Source organism: Girardinichthys multiradiatus, chromosome 20, assembly GCF_021462225.1.
Source record: "Girardinichthys multiradiatus isolate DD_20200921_A chromosome 20, DD_fGirMul_XY1, whole genome shotgun sequence".
NCBI lineage: Eukaryota > Metazoa > Chordata > Actinopteri > Cyprinodontiformes > Goodeidae > Girardinichthys > Girardinichthys multiradiatus.
Window position 1 is genome coordinate 29,230,205 of NC_061812.1, and position 21,850 is coordinate 29,252,054.

The 21,850-nt window shown below is 41.5% G+C and overlaps 2 protein-coding genes across 7 annotated transcripts in view; both read left to right on the top strand.

The window, feature by feature from the left end:
• The first annotated feature begins 257 nt into the window (after positions 1-257).
• Positions 258-18,185, top strand: atf7b (activating transcription factor 7b). Of its 3 annotated transcripts, none has more exons than XM_047348353.1 (12): positions 258-356; positions 2,727-2,787; positions 7,082-7,178; positions 7,286-7,413; positions 7,538-7,663; positions 7,757-7,914; positions 8,084-8,180; positions 8,289-8,408; positions 11,036-11,185; positions 15,029-15,217; positions 15,317-15,422; positions 15,553-18,185. In XM_047348353.1, exons 2-12 carry the CDS (start codon positions 2,740-2,742, stop codon positions 15,786-15,788), a joined length of 1,455 nt encoding a protein of 484 aa, XP_047204309.1. In that variant the 5' UTR covers positions 258-356; positions 2,727-2,739; the 3' UTR covers positions 15,789-18,185. The 3 variants fall into 3 exon arrangements, with proteins under 3 accessions (XP_047204309.1, XP_047204311.1, XP_047204310.1); XM_047348354.1 differs by lacking the exon at positions 258-356 and adding an exon at positions 2,548-2,601; XM_047348355.1 differs by lacking the exon at positions 11,036-11,185.
• A 498-nt stretch (positions 18,186-18,683) lies between these two features.
• dip2bb (disco-interacting protein 2 homolog Bb) overlaps positions 18,684-21,850 on the top strand; it is a 63,839-nt gene continuing 60,672 nt past the window's right edge. For 2 of the 4 annotated variants that reach the window (XM_047348181.1, XM_047348183.1), the window contains exon 1: positions 18,684-18,979. In XM_047348181.1, the coding sequence (XP_047204137.1) occupies positions 18,895-18,979 (85 nt within the window). In that variant the 5' untranslated portion in view covers positions 18,684-18,894. The remainder of the gene's footprint in view (positions 18,980-21,850) is intronic. The other 2 variants (XM_047348182.1, XM_047348185.1) reach the window with 1 other exon arrangement.

The window sequence follows — 21,850 nt, forward strand, 5'->3', positions numbered from 1 at the left end:
GACACCCTAATATTCTGCCAAGTAAACTTCCGGAAATAACTGAAGATTATGTAACCACTGGATGCTCGTCTGTATCAACAGAGATATTTCGATTTTAACATTAACACAACATACATAGGTGGTTAATGCCATAAGATAGTCTAGAGCTGCGAAATCTGAAGATTGAAAACATTGGTTTAGATTTATGCATAGAAATGACATGTTCCGACAGATCAGCCCTGTTACGTAACACTGAGCTCTAGCTCTCGCGAGAGTTGGCCAATGCTAGTGTCAGTGTCAACAACGGTCAGTAGCAGCGCAGCCAGCGGCGCTGTCCGGAGCAGGGAGGGGGAGTGAAGTGGCACTTTAAACGTCCGGTGAGTTTGGACGGATTTCACATCACGTAATATTACATCTCGCATTAAGCGGAGCACATTGTTAGTGTTTGTGAAGCATCTTGCGCCCACAGAGGAGTTTATAATCACAGTTATCGTTAGCATTAGCTTGCGAACGTGTAGTGTAAATTCTCTAGGTAAGCTAAGGGAGCTTCGCTTAGCATTTAGCATGAACACAGCTAGCCTATGTGTGAGTAAAAATGTGTATGTTTTTAGAAGGGTATGGCTTTAAATACTATTGTTTCTCCGACGCTAGTATTCATATTCACACATATTTGCTCTATTTTCGCGTTTAGTTTGAATAAAAGTGATAAATGTGGTGAGGGTATGATAAATTGCGAACCATATTTGAGAGAGTCCAGGCAAGCAAAGATTATATTCTCTATAGCTCAACCTGTCTACTGTCCGAGACCGAAAATATTTATTTAGAAAGCCAGTAAAAACGACCATTGCGGACCGTTTCGATGACACTGCAGAGCGGGTTGCATGGGAGCTTGCATTGGTTGTGCCGCTTCGTCGTTGAACGTTTTGTCCCTGATCATCCTCCACGGAGTAGATGGCAAAACCCTTCAGTTAGGCCGATATTGCCCGGCCTGTATGTCCCTCCTTTTTAACCAGTAGTTAGGGTGACCAGTTCAAGCGCTTTCAATAACAGGTGAGGTCAGGGGATTTCAGGTGCCATTGCAGGTTTTTGTTCTCAACAGGTGCGAGGTTCATTTCCTTTATTTAATCAGATTTGACCTATTGATCTAGACAGCTGTTGCACAGTTCAGGTTTACTACTAACGGCATAGTAAACCACATAAAATCATACACTGATACAGTGTATTGGTCTCCAGAAAACAGCTTTGAACCCTTCAAAGCATGGAGTCCACTAGACCCCTGCATGTGTGCCTTGGTATCTGGCACTAGAATGTTTGCAGCAGATCCACCATGGTTCAGACTTGACTGTCCAGAGCTGGTCAATTGGACCAAGATCTGGGGAATCAAATTCAAACGTTTCCAGAACCAATTTTTGCTTTGTGGCATGGTGCATTATTCTGCTGAAAGAGGCCACAGCCAACAGTGAATGCGTTTTTCAATGACAGGGTCTGCAATGAAACATGGTCTACAACACTGCCCAGGTAGGTGGTATGTGTCAAATTAACATCCACATGATTGGCGGGATCCAAGGTTTTCCAGCTGAACATTGCTTAAAGCATCACACTGCCGCCACTGATGTTGCTCTGTGTATTGTAGTGCCATGTGTTGACTGGGTAAGTGATGAATACACACTTAGGTGACTTAAACAGAAAATGCGATTCATCAGACCTCTTTCTCCCGCTGCTCCATAGTCCAGTCTCCATGGGTACTTTGATTGGTCTGCAGCTATGGAACCCCATTTGTAGCAAACTGCGATGCACTGTGCAATAGACAGCTTTTTATCAGTTAACGTCTTCTGCAGTTTAAGCTACAGTAGCTCCTCTGTTGGATCGGACCAATCAACGGGTCCCTTCGCTTCCTTTCTTCATCAATGACCCTATTTCCGGCTCACCAGAAAGTTGTTTGGGCTGCTTTTAATAGATACTGATCCTTGCAGACTGGGAACACTCCGTAATATTTGCAGGTTTGGAGAAACTGACACAGTCTAGTCATCACAATTTGTCCAATTTCAAACTGCCACAAATCCTTATGCTTGTCCTTTTTCCCCTGCTTCTAACACATTAAATTTGAAAACATGTTTACTTGCTGCCCTGTATATTCCTCCCATTAGCAAGTGCCACGATGAAGAAATAATCCGTGTTATTTGCTGAACTTGTCAGTGTTCTTGTTGTTATGCTTGATCATGTTATCTGGCTGGAAGCACTTTCACACAGTTAGGTTATACTCCAATGTTTTTTCCCAGATTTTAAATGTATTCAGAGATAGTAATATATGCAGATGAAGTTCAGATAGATTTTTTTTCCCCCTGTGATCAGGTACAGAAAACCCGAAAGCTTTGTTCCCTGTTCAGTTCCTGCTCTTCTAGCCACTATTTTCAAAATGGTCATTAAATAAAGACTGGGATTTCCAATTTTACCTAGATTGGATTTGTATATGAACAGAAATCAGTGACTAACGACGTGAGATGTGTCAGTATGAGAAACAGACATTTTGTTTTCTCTGTATTTAGAACAGCTTGTACAGTATGAGACAGCTGTTGCTGTATTCTGTCAAAGGCATGTTGAAGAAACTGAAAACCTTTTAAGGTATTCATAATATTCAAATGAAACAGTCCTGCATGACATCTACAGCAATCTTTTTTTTCTTATTTAAATGACTTAATATTTATTAATAATTATTTATTGTTGTCATTTCTTGCTCTCCCTTGTAGAACGTTGTTTGAGATGGGGGATGATCGACCCTTTGTCTGCACAGCCCCTGGATGTGGGCAGGTAAAATTTCTCAAACACAGCACCTCTTATAAAATCTACTCCTTTCCTTGCATCCCAATTTTTTGCTAAAGAAATAACTTTAGCTTGTTCCATGACATTAGCAAAGATTTCCAGGCCTGCGAGTAGAGTAGAATGGCTGCTGGTCAGTTCATCCCTTTGTCACGCCCGTTATGTATCCATGCATTCCCAGTTCATCTCTTCATACTATCGTTTCGTACCGTAAACAAACCATCGTGTACTCATGCACTTAACAGTTACATAATCATTTTTTTCCCCTTGGTAGTTTTATATTTTTAGACAACTGTGAAAATAAAAACGTGTAACTTGATTTATTTGTATATTGTTTTCTGAAGACTTTATGTTACCATTTTTTCCATTGCTTGTAGTTCTTGCGTCTGTTTGGACCTCTTCATTTGACAGATTAGGATATTTGAAATAAACCGAATACCGCTAAGCAACCTTCTGCTTTTAGATTTTATTTAATGGTGTTAATATAACCTCATTTCCTAACAGCTAACTATGCGTAGAAAGCTACTTTAAATGCATTAGCTGTGAAGCGAGTATAAAAAGCCCCGTCTGGCAGTAGGAGTAGATGCATGGTTGGTACAAAACATCTCATGGCAGAAGGTCGAGCTGGAAATGTAGGAAAGAGCAAAGAAATTACCAGCACCCCAACATAATAAGTTTGACTTTTAATGTGCTGTTATCTTTCATGTAAATAATGATCATCACAGCCTTACACACTCTTTCTCCCTCACACACACACACACACATACACACACACATTCCCCTGTTCCTTTTTCACTGAAGCTTAGATAAAAAGTTTTTCTGTCTAAGGAAACCCAGCAGATTGCATCCAGTCAGTGACTTGCAGCATTCACTCCTCCTGGATGAGCATGTAGCGACAGTGGACAGTCAATTGCGTTGACTTTGCAGCAATCCCTCATACTGAGCATGCATGTAGTGACAGTGGAGAGGAAAAACTCCCTTTTAACAGAAAGAAACCTCCAGCAGAACCAGGCTCAGTGTGAGCGGCCATCTGCCACAACCGACTGGGGGTTTGAGAGAACAGAGCAGAGACACAAAGAGAACAAAGTAGCACTGATCCAGGAGTACTTTCTATGGGAAGGAGAAGTAAATGTTAATCGATGTAGCTCCTTTAGTCGTTTCATCTAGAAAGAAAGAACAGATCAACCCTGAGCCAGTTTTCAAGTTTAGAGTCTGAAAGAGAGCACATATAATTAGTTACAGTAAAAGCTCAGTCAATTGCCATGTCTAGGAGAGAGAAAGGGTTAAAAACTAAAAGACAGGGCCATGTGGATCATTGGTAGAGGGTGAGCATTAAGTTGTTGCCAGCAGAAGCCCGGACGATTCCCCTCTCCAGAAAGGTGTCACAGGTAGACACAGAGCCAGGCCAGGTGTAGCTTCTAGGAAGAAAGAAGAGAGAACAAGGTTAGAAGCTGAAATAACAAATAATGCAAAATTGGAGAGTAGTGTGAGAATGTAGCAAAGAGGGTGAAAGTGGTCATTATGTCCTCCAGCAGCCTAAGCCTATAGCAGCATAACTACAGAAATAGCTCAGGATAACCTAAGCCACTCTAACTATAAGCTTTATCAAAAAGAAAAGTTTTAAGCCTAGCCTTAAAAGTAGACAGGGTGTCTGCCTCACGGACTAAAACTGGGAGCTGGTTCCACAGGAGAGGAGCCTGATAACTAAAGGATCTGCCTCCCATTCTACTTCTAGAGACTCTAGGAACCACCAGTAAACCTGCAGTCTGAGAACGAAGTGCTCTGTTAGCAACATATGGACCAATCAGGTCTCTGATGTATGATGGAGATAGATCATTAAGGGCTTTATATGTGAGGAGGAGAATTTTAAATTATATTCTGGATTTAACAGGGAGCCAATGAAGGGAAGCTAAAATAGGAGAAATATGATCTCTCTTTTTAATTTTCATTAGAACTCTTGCTGCAGCATTTTGAATCAGCTGAAGGCTTTTAACTGCATTTTGTGGACATCCTGATAGTAAAGAATTACAATAGTCCAGACTTGAAGTAACAAATGCATGGACTAGTTTTTCAGCGTCACTCCTGGACAGGATATTTCTAATTTTGGCAATGTTCCGGAGATGAAAGGCGAAAACCTTAGAAACCTGTTTAATATGGGATTTAAATGACATGTACTGGTCAAAAATAACACCAATGCTTTTTTCTTTATTACTGGAGGTCAATTTAAGGTTAAGTGATTGACTAAGCAGTTTCTTTTTTAAAGACTCCGGTCCAAAGACGACAACTTCTGTCTTGTCTGAATTTAGAAGCAAAAAATTTAAAGTCATCCAAGTTTTTATATCTTCAAGACATGCTTGTAGTCTATCTAACTGGTTGGGTTCATCAGGATTTATGGATAAGCAAAGCTGAGTATCATCAGCGTAACAGTGAAAATGTATCCTATGCTGCCTGATATTATACCTATTGGAAGCATATATATAGTAAAGAGAATTGGTCCACTTAGCCATTTTGTGATTACCACAATGAGAAAGCAAGCAAAACAGTGTTTCTTTCTCAAACTTGAAAAGCTGAAATTGTTATTAAAGAGAGCTACAAGCTAGTTCCCATCAAATGAGCCAGCCATTCAACTGGAAATAAACATTGTCCCCTACAGAGCTTTCTGCAACAATTCATGGATTGTTGCACAAGTATTCATACCTCTCGAACCTTTTCCCGTTTAGTCAAAGTACAACCACAAACTTTAGTGTACTTTGTTAGGATTTTAAATGATAGACCAACACAAAGTAGTGCATAGATGTGACTGTAACACAAGACATGGCCAACCACCTAAACTGAAAGGCCAGGCAAGGAGAGCATTCCTCAGGGAAGCAGCCAAGAGGCCGCTAATGTCACCCTGGAGGAGCTGCAGAGAATCACATTTCAGGTGGGAGAATGTGTTTAAAAAGGCACGTGTTGCTTGTGCAGCCACAAATCCATCCGTCTCTATTTGTTGTGTGAAGAGCTGTAACAGAAGGCCACTGTTTAAAGATAGCCATAAAATGTTCAATTTAAAGTGTGTCACAAAGTAGTGCCACACTCTTGGGAGGACAGAAAACATGTAAAAGAAGGTGCTATGGTGAGTTTAGACTAGAATAGATTTTGTTTCTTACATGCAAAATGTGAAGAAAATGAATAAAATAACACTTCACAACACCCTGAAGCCTCAAGGAAGAGGCAGTATAATGCTTCGGTAGAGACTTGGAGCAAGTCGGAGCTGATGGAAAGACTGATGTGGCTAAAAACAGGGCGTTTCTGGTAGAAAAGCTTTTAGAGGCTGCAGAAGATTAGAGACTGAACTGGAGATTTACCTTCCAGCAGGATAACAACCCAAGACATGCAGCTACAATAAAATGGTTTGGATCAAAGCATAGTCATGCATTAGAACGGCCCAGTCAAAGTTCAGACTGAAATTCAACTAAACCACGTGTCAAGACATAAAAACTAATGTTCACAGATGCTCTTCCCCCAATCTAACTGAGGCTGAAGCATTTTGCAAAGACAAATGGGTTAATATTACAGTCTGGTAGAGACTTGCAGCCATAATTGCAGTGGAAGGTGGTTCTACAAAATGTTGACGCAGGGGAGCTGAATATGTAAAAGAGTTTGAAAACAAAGCTTCCTTTTCAACCTCACAATTATGGAATATTTTGTGTTGGTCTATCACATAAGCAGCGGTTTGATGTTAAAATGGCACTAATACTTTTGCAATGCAGCGTATTTAGAGCAAACTCTAAAATAAGTTAGCTCCCTCCCTTGCTTTATTTATTTTTTGTATAAACAGAATTTTCTGTTAGCCTGAAGCTCCTTTTTATGTTGTATTTACTGTACCACTACCTCTGTTCAACATCATACTCATTGCTTTACTTTCTATATAAACAAAAAAATGTGTTTATAAAACTTGCATATGCTATCAATTAGAGTTAGTATAAGAATGAATTATTTAAAGTTGCCACAGTTGACCTTGACAAGTTGTACATGGAGCATCTCTCCAGAGAAAATCACTGTTTTTAGGCTTAAAGTCAATCTTCCTGTTAAACTACTGTACATTGTGTGCAATGATGAAGCACACAGCTATCATAGTTTGCCTCTGGATCATCTACTTAGTAAGTGGGTGGTGGGATTCATCTTTAAATGAGCAACGAATAAATAAGTCGATTTAATTCATGCTCTGTCATACATTAGTAGATTTGTCTTTTATTTGCTCCTAAGCTTCTGTTTTCCTCCTGTTTAATCGGTTCTGTTGCAGAGATTCACAAATGAAGATCACCTCTCAGTCCACAAACACAAGCATGAAATGACATTAAAATTTGGTCCTGCCAGGACGGACTCTGTTATTATTGCAGGTAAATGCCACTTTATTGAAAAAAAAAAAAACTATTTAAAACCGCCCAGAATAGGGCATGGGAAATAGTTATTTCCCTAACAAAGATCTAACAAATGTTTTTTCCAGACCAGACCCCAACCCCCACTCGTTTCCTGAAGAACTGTGAGGAGGTCGGTCTATTCAATGAGCTGGCGGGTTCCTTTGACCAGGAGTTTGGTAAAACACAGGAAGACGAGCAGAGAACAAAGCACCCTGTGAGTAAGAAGGTTGACTCAGAGGTGTAAGGCCACGTTCGGCTTATTTTAGCTGTTGATCTTTGATTATTTCCGATGATCAGACAGCGTTCATGTGTTTCCTTCTGTGTTTCTGGTCTTAAAGGCTGCACCTTTACAGACACCCTCTGAAGTAAAAGATGAGGACGAGTCATCCTTACAAGTTGATTCTTCTCCCCCCGACAGTCCAGATTCCTCGTCCAGCATGTCTGAAAACAGCAGAGACTCTAGGGTGAGAAGAAATGTGTAAAGCATTGCTCACTTAAGTGCCTTACAGATTCACTCTTAATGCATCTTGATAAAATACTCATAATCTTGTTAACAGGAGTTTCTCAATAAGCCTGTGGCAAGCTCCGCTCCTACGCCAACAATCATTCGTCCAGGTTCTCTTCCCCTTCACCTGACAGGTGACCCGCTACACCCAACTCTGCCTTCTCCGACGTCTGTGATCACGCAGGCGCCCCCCTCCAACAGACAGCTTGGGTAAATTACATTGTGTTCCTCTGTCTTTATTCTCCTCAGGCTAAACTTGTAAATAAACATCTCAAAGCTTAATTAAGATCTTATAACATTTATAAACAAATCCGTGTATAAGAGAGGTAGATTGCACACTTACTGAAACATGCTAAAACCAGACTTCTTTTGTGAACAGATCTCCCACAAGTGCGTATCCACTGGTGAGGCACCTCCCTAATGGGCATACGGTCCCTCTTTTGCCCAGTCCTGTGCAGATGACTTCAGTTATATCTGTAAGTGAAGATTTAAAAGAAATAAACAAAGAGTGCTATAGTAAATTGTATTTCATGAACACTTTTGTTTTGTTTTTCTGTTTGTGGAAATGTGTTGCTATGTGGAAGCTTGCAAGGACAGTGAACACAGTGCCTAACATCCCTGGGATTCCAGGACCTCCTGTAGGGGGAGCCAGCAGTGGTTCCTCCTCCCCATCTGCATATGGCCTTCACTCTGAGGCCAAAATGGTAAGATTACTCTTTTACTGTTCACTAAGAATATCATTGAAAAATGAATTCATCTCAGTGATTAAATTCAGAATGTAAAATTTGTATAATATAAATCCCATACACACAGAGTGAAATATTTCAAGCTGTTATCATTAAAAATTAGAATCTGACAGAAGAACAATTTAAATATAAATTTTAAACACAGAAATATCAGCTTACTGAAAGTGGGTACACGTACTGTACAGCAGTGGTTTTATCCACTGTCCTACATGTTTTAGATGTTTTTCTCCTCCAGCACACCTAAATCAAATGATTGCATTACCTCCTCAGCATGCCATGAAGTGCTGCAGAAGCCTGTTGATCACCCATATATGTGGAGTCATGGAAACATTTAAAAACCCGCGGGACAGTGGGTCCTGAGGACCAGGACTGAAAACCACCACTGTACAATATACACTTACCGGCCACTTTATTAGGTACACCTTGCTAGTACCGGGTTGGACCCCCTTTTGCCTTCAGAACTGCCTTAATCCTTCGTGGCATAGATTCAACAAGGTACTGGAAACATTCCTCAGAGAGTTTGCTCCATATTGACATGATATCATCACACAGATGCTGCAGATTTGTCAGCTGCACATCCATGATGCGAATCTCCCGTTCCACCACATCCCAAAGGTGCTCTATTGGATTGAGATCTGGTGACTGTGGAGACCTTTTGAGTACATTGAACTCATTGTCATGTTCAAGAAACCAGTCTGAGATGATTCCTGCTTTATGACATGGTGCGTTATCCTGCTGGAAGTTACCATCAGAAGATGGGTACACTGTGGTCATAAAGGGATGGAGATGGTCAGCAACAATACTCAGGTAGGCTGTGGCATTGACACGATGCTCAGTTGGTACTTAAGGGCCCAACGTGTGCCAAGAAAATATCCCCCACACCATTACACCACCACCACCAGCCTGAACCGTTGATACAAGGCAGGATGGATCCATGCTTTCAGGTTGTTGACGCCAAATTCTGACCCTACCATCCGAATGTCACAGCAGAAATGGAGACTCATCAGACCAGGCAAAATTTTTCCAATCTTCTATTGTCCAATTTTGGTGATCCTGTGTGAATTGTAGCCTCAGTTTCCTGTTCTTAGCTGACAGGAGTGGCACCCGGTGTGGTCTTCTGCTGCTGTAGCCCATCTGCCTCAAGGTTTGACGTGTTGTGCGTTCAGAGATGCTCTTCTGCATGCCTTGGTTGTAACGAGTGGTTATTTGAGTTACTGTTGCCTTTCTATCAGCTCGAACCAGTCTGGCCATTCTCCTCTGACCTCTTGCATCAACAAGGCATTTGTGCCCACAGAACTGCTGCTCACTGGATATTTTCTCTTTTTTGGACCATTCTCTGTAAATCCTAGAGATGGTAGTGAGTGAAAATCCCAGTAGATCAGCAGTTTCTGAAATACTCAGACCAGTCGGTCTGGAACCAACAACCATGCCAAGTTCAATGTCACTTAAATCACCTTTCTTCTCCATTGTGATGCTCGGTTTGAACTGCAGCAGATCATCTTGACCATGTCTACATGCCTAAATGCACTGAGTTGCTGCAATGTGATTGGCTGATTAGAAATTTGTGTTAACGAACAGTTGGACAGCTGTACCTAATAAAGTGGCCGGTGAGTGTATGCATTCAGTACTTGGTCGAGGCTCCATTTTTGCATTTTCAGGTCTGGTGTCGCTCCTCTTCCTCTTGACAAGACTACATAGATTCTCTGTAGGGTTCAGGTCAGACCTGTTTGCTGGCCTATCAAATACATTGATACCACTGGAAAACTAAATCAGCAACTCCAAGAAGCTTGTTAGCAGAAGGAAGCTTGGAGTGCTCTAAGATTTGCTGGTAGATGACTGTGATGACTTTGGGCTTAAAGAAAAATTTCCGTGGACTAGTTTTTCCAAATCATCATTGACTGTAGAAACTTCACTCTGCACAAGCAATTCGGATTCAGTGCCTCTCCACACTCTTGGACCTTGATTTTAAACAAAATGCAACATTTACAGGACTCTGGACCGCTAAGCAGCACTCCAGTCCTTTTCCTTTCCCAGGTAAGATGCTTCTGATGTTGTCTCAGGAGTGCTTGAACTCAAGGAACGTGACAGTTGTAGCTCATGGTCTGGACTTGTCTGTGTGTAGGCATTGCCTCACAATCTTCCTAGAGGAGTTATCCTTGCAGTGCAACTTTTACTACCACACGTTTTCCTTCCACTGTCCATTAATATGCTCGGGTACGAAACTCTTTAGCTATGACCGTTTGTGGCTCATACCCTGCTTGTGGAGGGTTTCAGTGACTGTCTATTCGACAACTTTCAGGTCATCAGGTCCTCCTTATGACTGTGGAAGCCCTAACATAACCTTTTGTCTCAGTCTTACTTGGCTATAAGCCACAATCGTTAAAATTAACAGAAATTAGAGCTCGAAATATATCATTCTCAGTTTAATGACTCAAAAATAAAGTCAGGATTACCTTTTCAGTGATATTCAAATCTGTTAAGATGTTCTTGTAAGCCGTTGCCTCTAAAGAAATTCTCATACTCTCCGATTTCTTTTTCGCCGGAGTTAATCACTTACTTGAAGTGTTGTCCATGTGTCTGTATAGAGGCTGAAGGCAGCTCTGTCTCATCAAGGCCTAGCAGCACAAGATGGAGCAGGTGGTGGGTCAGGATCCATCCCTGCTATCCCCCAGCGACAAGAACAGAGCCAGCAGCCCACTCAGAACTCTGATACCCCATCGCCTGCACAACCCCAGGTACAATAACGTGCACCACACATACAGTTAGGTCCATAAGTATTTGGATAGAGATAACTTTTCTTTCCAAGTTTGGCTCTGTACATCACTTCAATGATTTTTTTAAACTCAGCGGCAGTTGGAGTGCGGACTTTCATCTTAAATTCAGTGGGTTGAACAAAAAGATTGCATGAAAATACGAGGAACTAAAACATTTTTTAAAACAATCCCTTCATTTCAGGAGCTCTAAAGCCATTGAACTAATTGAACAACTCAAAATTAAATCTTCATTTGCAAATACATGGTTGAAAACCCTTTGCTGGCAGCGACAGGCTGAAGTCTTGAACTCATAGACATCACCAGACGCTGGGTTTCGTCCTTCTATTGCCATTTCTGTCCTTTATCTCAGCAGCTGTTCGTTGATGTTTGTTTGTAGGCCTTTCTGCCCAAAATGTAGTCTTTAAGAAGTGAAAAGCATGTTTCGTTGGGTTAAGTCAAGAAACAGTTGGGTGACTGACTTAGACGTTCAAGAAAATTCCCCGTCTTTGCCTTAATAAACTTCTGGGTTGCTTTGGCTGTATGTTTTGGGTCGTTTTCTATCTGTATTATAAAGCGCGACCCAATCAGTTTGACGGCATTTAGCTGGATTAGAGCAGACAGTACGTCTGTGAACACCTCAGAGTTAATATGGCTGCTTCTGTCCTGTGTCACATTATCAATAACTGTTAGTGTCCCGGGTCCACTGGCAGCCATGCATGCCCAAGTCATCACGCTGCCTCCGCCGTGTTTTACAGATGATGTGGAACGCTTTAAATTGTGAGCTGTTCTTCTCCGTACTTTTTTCTTGGCATCATTGTGGTAGAGGTTGATCTTGCTTTCATCTGTTTAAAGAATGCTCTCCTATATCTGTACCGGCTTTTAATAGATGGTTTTTTTTTCTAGCAAATTGCAATCTAGTCTTTCTATTCTTGAGGCTTATGATTGGCTAGCACCTTGCAGTGAACACTCTGTATTTACTTTCATGCAAGCTTCTATTTATGGTAGACTTTGATGTTGATACACCTACCTCCTGGAAAGTGTTGTGAAGTGTTGTGGATGTTGTGAAGGGCTTTCTCTTCACCATAGAAGCGATTCTGGTCATCCCCCAAGTCTTTTGTGTTGCTGAGTTCACCAGTGATTTCTATCTTTCTCAGGATGTACCAAACTGTAGGTGTTGTCATTGCTAATATTGTAGCTATTTCTCGGATGGGTTTTGTTCTGTTTTCGCAGCTTAAGGATGGCGTGCTCCACCTGCATGGAAAGCTCCTTTGTCCACATGTTGTCTATTCACAGCAAAATCTTCCAAATGCAAACACCACACCTCAAATCAACTGCAGACCTTTTATCTGCGTAGTTGATAATGACAAAAGGAAGGATTTATCCACGCCTGCCTATTAACTAGACTTTGAGGCGATTGTCCAATTACTTCTGGTCCTTTTGAAAAGAGGGTTGCACATGTAAGAAGCTGAAACCCCGAAACCCTTCATCCAGTTTGGATGTGGAGACCCTTAAATGAAGGGTGAGATTTGGCACATTATGTCCAGGTTCATTATATGACTATAAACATAGGAAACAAAAAATGAACTTGTCAGTTTCCGAATATATGTGGACATGACTGTTAGTTGGCAGTGTGGAAAATGTATTAACAGGAATTCATACAGTGACACTTGTCCTCAAACTAATACAGCTCTAATGTAGCCAAAAGTCCTTATATTCCAGTATTAACACATGAATGACAACCAGTGTATGCAGGAACAGGTGGGATGGAGGCTGCATTAGAAGATTCCTTTGGCGCCAGCACTTCCTCTGGTATCTCAATGGAAGGTTCTTTCACACCAGAATGGTTTGGTCCTGTCTAAATGGACCAGAGTTCGTTTTTTCAGATAGTCCACTTTGTTTGGGTATGTGTGAAAGGTCGTTTAAACCTGGTGCGGGCTAAACAAGCCCAACCCGGCTTCGCTTGAAAACGTGGGTCTCGGTTCACTTGCAGTGTGAAATGGACCTGAACTATCCAGTGAACCAAACGGTGAAAGTGATCCAAAGGGAAGAAGCAGATTCTCATATAATATGTTTTACAGACATTCTTCATGTCATCTGAAAACCCTTAAATCCTCGCTCCTTTTCTGTGTAGCCCCAGCAGCACGTTGTAATCTGTCCTTCTCCGCTGTCTTTTTCTGTACCGCTGTGTAAACAAAAAGGCCCAAAAGGACTGACTCAAATTTCTTGCTTTTTGTTAACAGCTGACAACAGAAAAAGCAGTTTTCAACTCCTCCGTAATTTGACATTCAGAAGAGTCTTTAACGTTTTGGAGATTTCTGAACATCTGACCTTTTTGAGACTGCAAATTTATGGTAAAAACACATTGGAGCACTGCAGCAACGTGCTGCAGGTGAAAGTCATTTCTGGCCATAACGCAAAAAAAGCTGAGACAACACATACTACTGGACTTCAGCTGTGGATATTTTTATATCGTTCTTAAGGAAGCTGTGACATTTAAAGATAGATCAGTGCTCAGACGGGTTGCAGGGTGGTGGTCAGACAACACAATGTAGGTTGTATAATGAAAATTAACAGAGGGCAAATTCTTGAGTGTATGTCTTGTACCACTGATGCATTTTCTTCTGTTATTACAAACCTCTTATAGAGATTTTTGTAACCACCTCCACTGTAGAATCTCTAGTAGATAACCACAGTAATGAATGAATGCAGCATCTACTGTGATTGGGCTTTCTGGTAAAAGGGTTATATTCATATTCTCCAACAATCTGTTGTTTTCAATTAAATAAATGGTTTCATGCAGCTACGTGTGCTACTGATATAAGGAAGCAATCTGTGATTCTCATCACCTGTTTCCAACATGTGTTAAACCAGTGCTTCCCAGTCCTGTGTCCTCGGGGGGTCCTGCCTGCATGTTTTAGATGAGATGTTTAAGCACACCTACCTTCTATTGAAGAGGACTTGGCGACAAGTTGTTGGTGTGATTCATTGCTTCAAATTGTGTGGGTTGCAGCCAGAACGTCCAAGCCATGCAGAACACTGTGGTCTGAGGGCCAGGATAAGATGATTAAAGACGATGTAAATAAGAGGTTTTCAACAGTGTACCCTTTACAATATACCTTACCGATTATGTTTAATGCAGTCACCACATGTCTCGATTAGAGTATATCTGCTGTGAAGTGCATGTGAACAGGAACAGTATAAACTAAGAAATAAATCTGAAAGTTACTTTGTCTATAGTAGCATAGGTTTTATACACTATATTGCCAAAAGTATTGGGACCCGCCACCAAACCAATGAATGCTGTTCCAGTCACTTCCATGGCTGCAGGTGTATAAAGGTTGGTATGGAGAAACCTGACTGACCTCCATCTGCTCGAACACCTTTGTATTCATGGTAATGGGCAGTGTTAGTTTTCCCTGAATGATCATGTCTTAGTAGGTTTGCGGTTGTGCCATAATCTTTCTGTGTTCAGATGATGGACTGAACAGTGCTCCGTTAGTTGCTCAAAGCTTACAATACCTTGTTCTGGACCTAAACGTCCTTTTAGCATCCTCAGCTTGATCCTCGAAGTGTCTGCTAGGTTTCTTAGTCCTTACAATATATATTTTTTCAGTGTTGTCTAACAAACTTTTGAGGCCTTCACAAAACAGCTTTTTTTAAAGCACTCACACCCCACTCTTATCAGATGCTACTTTTGTGTTGGTCTATCAGATAAAATCCCAGCAAAACGCATTCAAGATTTTAGTTGCAAAGTAAAATATCAAGGGGTATTTTACAAGTATATGTCTGCAAGTGGCCCACTTTTAACCCCTCCTTATTCTCCAGGTGTCCCCTGCTCAGCCAACAGGGGGACGGCGGCGGCGGGCATCAGAGATGGACCCCGACGAGAGGAGGCAGCGTTTTCTGGAAAGAAACCGGGCTGCCGCTTCTCGTTGCAGACAAAAGCGAAAGCTGTGGGTCAACTCCTTGGAGAAAAAGGCAGAAGATCTTGCCAACATGAACATCTCCTTAACTGTGAGTTATCCGCGGATTGTATATAAAACATTTAAACGTTGTCACTAGTCTGGGGATGACTGAATGAGTGGGGTGCTGTATATTTTGTGCTGCCATCAGAATGAAGTGACTCTGCTGAGGAATGAGGTGGCGCAGCTGAAACAGCTCCTTTTAGCTCACAAAGACTGCCCTGTCACTGTCATGCAGAAGAAGGCAGTTTTCTTAGGTAACCATTTAAGATCATTACCTAACAATCATCCTGTTTTATCACTTCTTGAGCCAGGACTCATCCGTCTAATGTGTTATTTTTACTCGCTCACCTCTCTAAGGGTGAATGTTGCTCTGTCTGTCTGTAGCTGCAGGAGGAGAGGAAGCCTCGAGGGAGGCTCCCACTGAACACATCGGATCCCCGGCGGCGGTCATTCAGCACGTGCCGTCACCTGCCGCCGTGGCCTCAAGCCCAGGGCCCACCATAAATGGACTGAGCGTCCGAGCTGCGGAGGCAGTGGCCATGTCAGTGTTAGCTGGCATGGGCTCGGGCCAGCACGGAGGAGTTGTCATCGCTCCGCAATCACAGACAGCCCCGAGATGATGTGCGGGCGGACGGCAGCCAGAATGAACTCCAGTGGCATTTAAAGGCCGGACCGGAGCAAAGCTCAGTGTGAAGAGGGAACCCCCCCCCCCCCCACTCTATAGATTCCCACTCCCCCTGAACACCTTACAGTAATCACACAAAGACATGGTGAGGTACCTCCTCCAACAGGCTCCCTTTTCAGAAATGCTTCATCACTCTGTGTATGTAAATATGAATCACGTGTCGAACACTTACTCTGCAGGGTTCGGGGTCGGTTATGACAGTTTGAAATTTTTTTAGATTAAGAAGAAAAATATGAAAAGGCTTTTGAACCAATTAGTTATTTTATTTTGTTTGGAAAGCAGCAACACTCCAACTTCTTCCCACGCTGGCTGTGATGAGGTTTGTTTCTTTCCAGGCTAACACTTTTACTGTAATATATATGATTTCTTTTCTTTTTTTTGTTATTGTAAAAAAAAAAAAAAGGTTTTTAACATCTTAAGCATTTTTTCACATTTAGGAAAAAGTATCAAACATACCAATGTTTTTTCTGAGAAAATATATATTTAATGGGCTTATAAACATAAAATTTCACCAGATGAGGGTAACATCCATCTACTGTCTATATACAGTTTTCCTTGTGTCGCGGGGGCGCTGGTGCCTATCTCCAGCGGTCATTAGTTGAGAAGTGGGGTACAGATCACCACTCCATGTTGGTAACAACCCAAGTAATCCAAACATACAAGAAATCAAAATGAAAAGTGGACTAACGTAGGAAATAAGTACTGAACACGCTAACATCAATTAATACACGGTAGGAAGACTATTGTTGTTAAAGACAGCTTCTATACTTGTAGGGTCTTTGAGCTTCCGCTATGTGCTCTGATCTTCAGTTGTTTCCATAGATGTTTTGTTGAATTAAAGTCTAGTGATTTATTTGGCTATTTTAACAGCTTTGAGATCCATTTTTCAAACTCATCTGACCAGACTGAAGTATTTCCAGTATTTCACTCACTTGTGTGTTAAATGTTGTACAGTAAACTTTAAATGGGCTCAAGCATGTATTTTCCTCATCAGTGGAGTCTTGCACTGCGAGTATAATGAGCATAGAGGCCAAGTTGGTTGACTTTTCCTAAATGTATTCAAATTAATAGCTTCATTTGTGGATTCGGTTTTGTTGATTTCTTTGTTTGGATTACAGTTGATTGTTACTGATAACTGGTGTCAATTTCATGTCACAACTCCTATTTGAAATATATTTTCTAAGAAAATTCACTGGTAAAAATGTTTAATGCTTATTTTTATTTGCTGTAAACCCTTTTGAGATTGCAGTGAATGCAGTCTGGAAAGGTTTTCTCCCCTTTTATTTTGTCACCTGTCTTTTATTCTTGCTTTATAAATGTCTGTCTTTTTTTTTTTTTTTTTTTTGAGTCAACTCTTGATTCATGCAGTCAATGAAAGTTGAGTTCACAGCAAAAGAAACCGTAGATGTGAACACAGTTAATCCTGTGATTGTGTGCCCTTTTTCAATATTTAACGCATTTAGAACGGATATCATGATATTAGTCAATTGTATCAACCCCTGCTGACTGCATGGATTACTCGAGGCTGAAGAATACCACTATTTGTATGTAGCCCCTCATACTCTCACTGTTTTGTAACATCAGGCTATAAATGTGAAGATTGTCCCGGTTCTGTTAGGATTTCATCCTTGGCCGTGAAAACTTTGGACCATTAGACTACTTTTAATTGATAATCGAAAGTAACAGGTTTTAAATTCTTTACCCAGACATTTTAGTGGAGTGAAGAGTAGTGCAATATATTTTTCTATTGAATATCAATGTTCTTGCTTTGAGCGGACGTGTGTAGTCCAGCTGCTGACAGGGTTTGCTCTATTTCAGTCAAACGCTACAGTTACGAGGTGACCAAAGGAAATGTGAAGATTATTGTTGAATGAATGGATTGTTAATCAGTGTACATGTAGAGTTACACATGGTCTGATCGAGAGCTTTATACCATAAAACCTAGTGCTATTACATTATGAAACACACGCAAGGTGCTTCTTTTGACATTGTTTTGCGGCTTTTAAATATGGCATTGTTCTTCCGAGTCTTATCATTTTGTTCTTCCTTTGTAACGGTTATTTTTACAACATGTTTTAGGTTTCTTTTTTTCTTTGTGGGAATGTTATGGTTTCTTCCATCACATGATTGTATGCCCCCTTTTTTGTTAGATGTTTTTATTTTATTTTAGTGTTTAACTGAAGTTGAACTACATTGGGGGCGGGCATTCTGAAAATGTGTGGAAAAAGTTTGTTCAATACTCAGGCCTCAAGATGGGAAATAAGTTGTATAGTCTCAGCTAAGTAATAAATTGTCTTGGACAAACAAAATAAATTAATGTGTAACAAAAGGATATTGGTGGTTTGCTTTTGTTACCTGACTGGAATCTCAGCTCATCAGCATTTTCTCCTTGGGGAAAAAAGTTTTACTTATTGTAGTTCTGTTTATGTTTCCAAGGTCAACCATGGATTCTACTGTATATTAGAGGATGCTTGAGGAAAATGTAAGACCGTCCTCTGACAAATATCAAACACTGCTAGTTATTTAAGGATGAGAATACCTATTAGGGGTAGGGTGTCCTAACTTTTGACTCGGCTAGAAGAAAAAAGTGGATATCTTTTGTTTGCTGAGTAAGATATGGTAAATGTATGTTGTTTAAGTGCAATTAAATCGCTTTCTTTTCCAGAGATCAATAACGAGTCCTATTTTTCTCATGGCTGTATGCTTGGTTGCTATTTTCCACCTGGGATGGGTGAGTCAGGTGAGTGCGGTGGAGGAAGCCTGGTTTCACTTCCAGTTGCTAACAGCAGAGGGCGCACTGCGTCCACTTCCTCCCTCCACAGGGTCCCTTCATCCCGGGTCACGTGACGAACGGACTCCTCTCTCCGAGTTGTTCCCATCTCCCACAGTCATGGCGGCGTCGGGGAGTCGCGGAGATGGAGTAAACACCACCGCTTCTACATCTTGATTGTTCCATTCCTCCCCCGTAACCTCTCGCTGGATCGTTTCCTGCTGCCGTTCGAGATATTAGATCCACCCCGCTGGCTGACGAGCTTCCCACGATGTCCGACCGCGGCGTTGATCTGTCGGCTCTGCCTAAAGAGGTCAGGGACCAGCTGGCGGAGCTGGACCTGGAGCTGTCCGAAGGTAGGCTGGATGTTCATGCAGCGGCTTCAGGGCGTTTATGTGCTGTAGATTTGATGGAGACTGGACAGTTTATGGCGTGTTTATGTTCCTCCGGGGACTGACAGGCTCTCTGTGTCAGCTGGTCGAGTTCCAGCTACTGCAGTGGGTCGAGTCACGAATTTAACAAATTATAAACACACACTGACCCCCTTTTAAAACATTAAATCTCTGCCATTTGTGCTGTTACCAGTAGGGATTATCATCTATAGTTAAAGACTGGTAAGTACAAATGTTTTTATGAGACAAATACAATGCATTCTTGTTTTTAATCCACGTTATCATCCTGTAGGTAGTCCATATGTGGGAGATAAGCATATACCCACTCTTGTTGTTGAATGTGGGTCAGGTTTGTCATCCCAGAGGCCCTGTGTGTGACGATCAATGGACAGTGATGATGCTGTGGCCCATCCAGCATCCATTTCTGCTGCCCTCATAGCTTTAACCCTGACTCCAGCACCTATAGAAGGCTCATTTTCTTAAAATAACATATCTGTAGGGATAGGGAATATGGATCTGGCTGTTATGCAAGTCTTCTCGTCACGCTGTGAATCACTAGGCAGAAACTTGATTTGTGCTGTGCAGTTCTCTGGTGCCCAGAGGAGGATGAGTAATGTTATGCTTCGCATAGAGCCAAGCAGGACGAGGGCCACTAATGATGTTTTAGTCCTTGTTGCAAGTCTTCCTTTATGGTTTTACATACACTGATTCTTTTCTTAAGAAAAACCACATGTTCCTCTGTTTTCTTCTGTTTTTGTCTTGTTGACACACTTAAATGTTTCAGATCATTAACCAAATTTAAATATCAGACAAATTTAATCTGAGTAGCTACAAAAAAAGTTTTGAAATGACGATTTCAATCCAACCCGGCCCTGTATGAAAAAGGTCCTTGTCCCTTAAACCTACTAACTAGTTGTACCAACAGCAACAACTGCTATCGATCGATTACGATAACAGTAAGTCTTTTATTATGCTATGAAAAAATTTTAGCCCAATTTTATTTTGCAGAATTTCAGCCACATTTGCAGGTTTTTGGTCATGTTTAAGGTCAAGGCACAACATCTTGGTCAGATTTACGTTTGGACCTCGACTAGGCCGCTCCAAAACCTCCATATAGGGTTTTTAACCATTCAGAGGTGGACTTACTGGTGTATTTTGTATCATTGTCTTGCTGCACAGCCTAAGTGAGTTTAAGCTTAATTCCACAACTGATGGCCGGAAGTTCTTCAGGATTTTCTGCTAGAGAGCAGAGTTCCTGGTTCCGTCAAATATAGCAAGCCGTCCAGGTCCTTAAGCGGCAAAGCAACCCCAGACCATCACACTATGTTTGACTGTAGGTATGATTTGATCTGAAATACGTTGTTGTTTTAAGCTCAGATGTAGAAGTTCTGTTTTTGTCTTGTCAGTTCACCAAATATTTTCCCCAACGTTTTAAAGATCATGAAAAGGTTATTTTTTTGGCAACTGTAAGACGGGCCTTTGTGGTCTCTCTCGCATGGATGCCATGTTTACCCTATCGCTTTGTTGTTGTTGAATCATGAACACTGACCTTAACTGAGGTCAGTTCTTTAGATGTTGTTCTGGAGGCTGAGTGGGTACAAGTGGAAAAGGGCTCTTTTTGTTGCCCCCTATGGATGTGTGGTTGATGCACTTTTGGGAGTAGTTTTTGTAGGCCAGCCTCTCCTGGGAAGGTTCACGACTGTTCAGTGTTTTCTCTATCTGTGGATAATGGCTTTCACTGTGGTTCACTGGAGTTGAAAAGCCTTAGAAATAGCTTTCTAAACTTTTCCAGACTGATAGATGTCAATGACCCTTTCTAATCTATTCTTGCATTTTTCTTTAGATCAGGGTTTGGTGTGTTGCTTTTTTAGATCTTTTAACCAACTTCATGATGTCACACAGGTTCTATTTAGGTGCTTTCTTGATCTTACAGGCAGTAGTCCGGCCTGGGTGTTAACGAAAAATATAGTTAAGTACAGTTATTTCATGATTTAATAAGGGGAGGCGATTACTCTTAACAGTTTATCTTTGCTGTTAAAACGGGTTTAATGATCTGAAATGTAAGAGACAACACAGTTATTTTTAAATTAGTTACCAAAGTAAGTAAATGTCCTGGATTAAGCGTGTGGTCAAAGTTGCTTGAACAGCTCCACTGCAGCACAAATAGTTTATTCAAACTTGTAATCCTTTGAGTGAAGCCGTGCGGTAAGGCGACACCTCATATTCCCCCTGTAAATGCTTCACTCCGTCTCAGAGGGCCATGCCGACGGTTGAAACGTTAGCTCAAACGCGATGAAGAGCTGCTGCTTTCCAGATGCTTCTGCTTCTGTATCTACACCTTCTAGTGTGATGAAGGGCCCTCGCCATCTGTCCAGTGTCCACTCAGGCTGTACACAGCTGATGGCAACAAGGCGAGCAGCAGCTGGACACCCAGTGAGCCTGAAACTTTCTCATGGATATCTTTTACATGCCAACAATCCCCCCCCCCAACCCCCCATTGTTGTCCTTGTAGATGGGATTTCCCTAGCAACAAGCAAACGAAAATGTGCATCAGCATCTTTTTTGTCTTTTCTGTAAATATAAAGGGACTGCAGTCTGATGTGCATTTGCTTGTGTTTGTGGTGGTAATCACAGCCAGAGGAGGAAACAGAGCAACTCCACCTACTTTAATGTCAATGACTGGAAAGACACAAAGAAAACCTTTGATGGGGTAAAGGTCTTAGTGACTGATCTTGGCTGAAATGTAGAGCACTGAACCACAACAGTTTAAGCTGCTCAGAACGAGAGAACAAGTCTCCAGATCCAATGCTTATTCCCTACAGATCATCGAACAAA

Bases quoted from the DNA above. Each gene is read 5' to 3' on its own strand.
- atf7b (XM_047348353.1), top strand. From the start codon at position 2,740: ATGGGGGATGATCGACCCTTTGTCTGCACAGCCCCTGGATGTGGGCAG. The intron at 7,179-7,285 runs GTAAATGCCACT...TGTTTTTTCCAG, and splicing joins GGACTCTGTTATTATTGCAG to ACCAGACCCCAACCCCCACT. The intron at 7,915-8,083 runs GTAAATTACATT...TTTTGTGAACAG, and splicing joins CCCTCCAACAGACAGCTTGG to ATCTCCCACAAGTGCGTATC.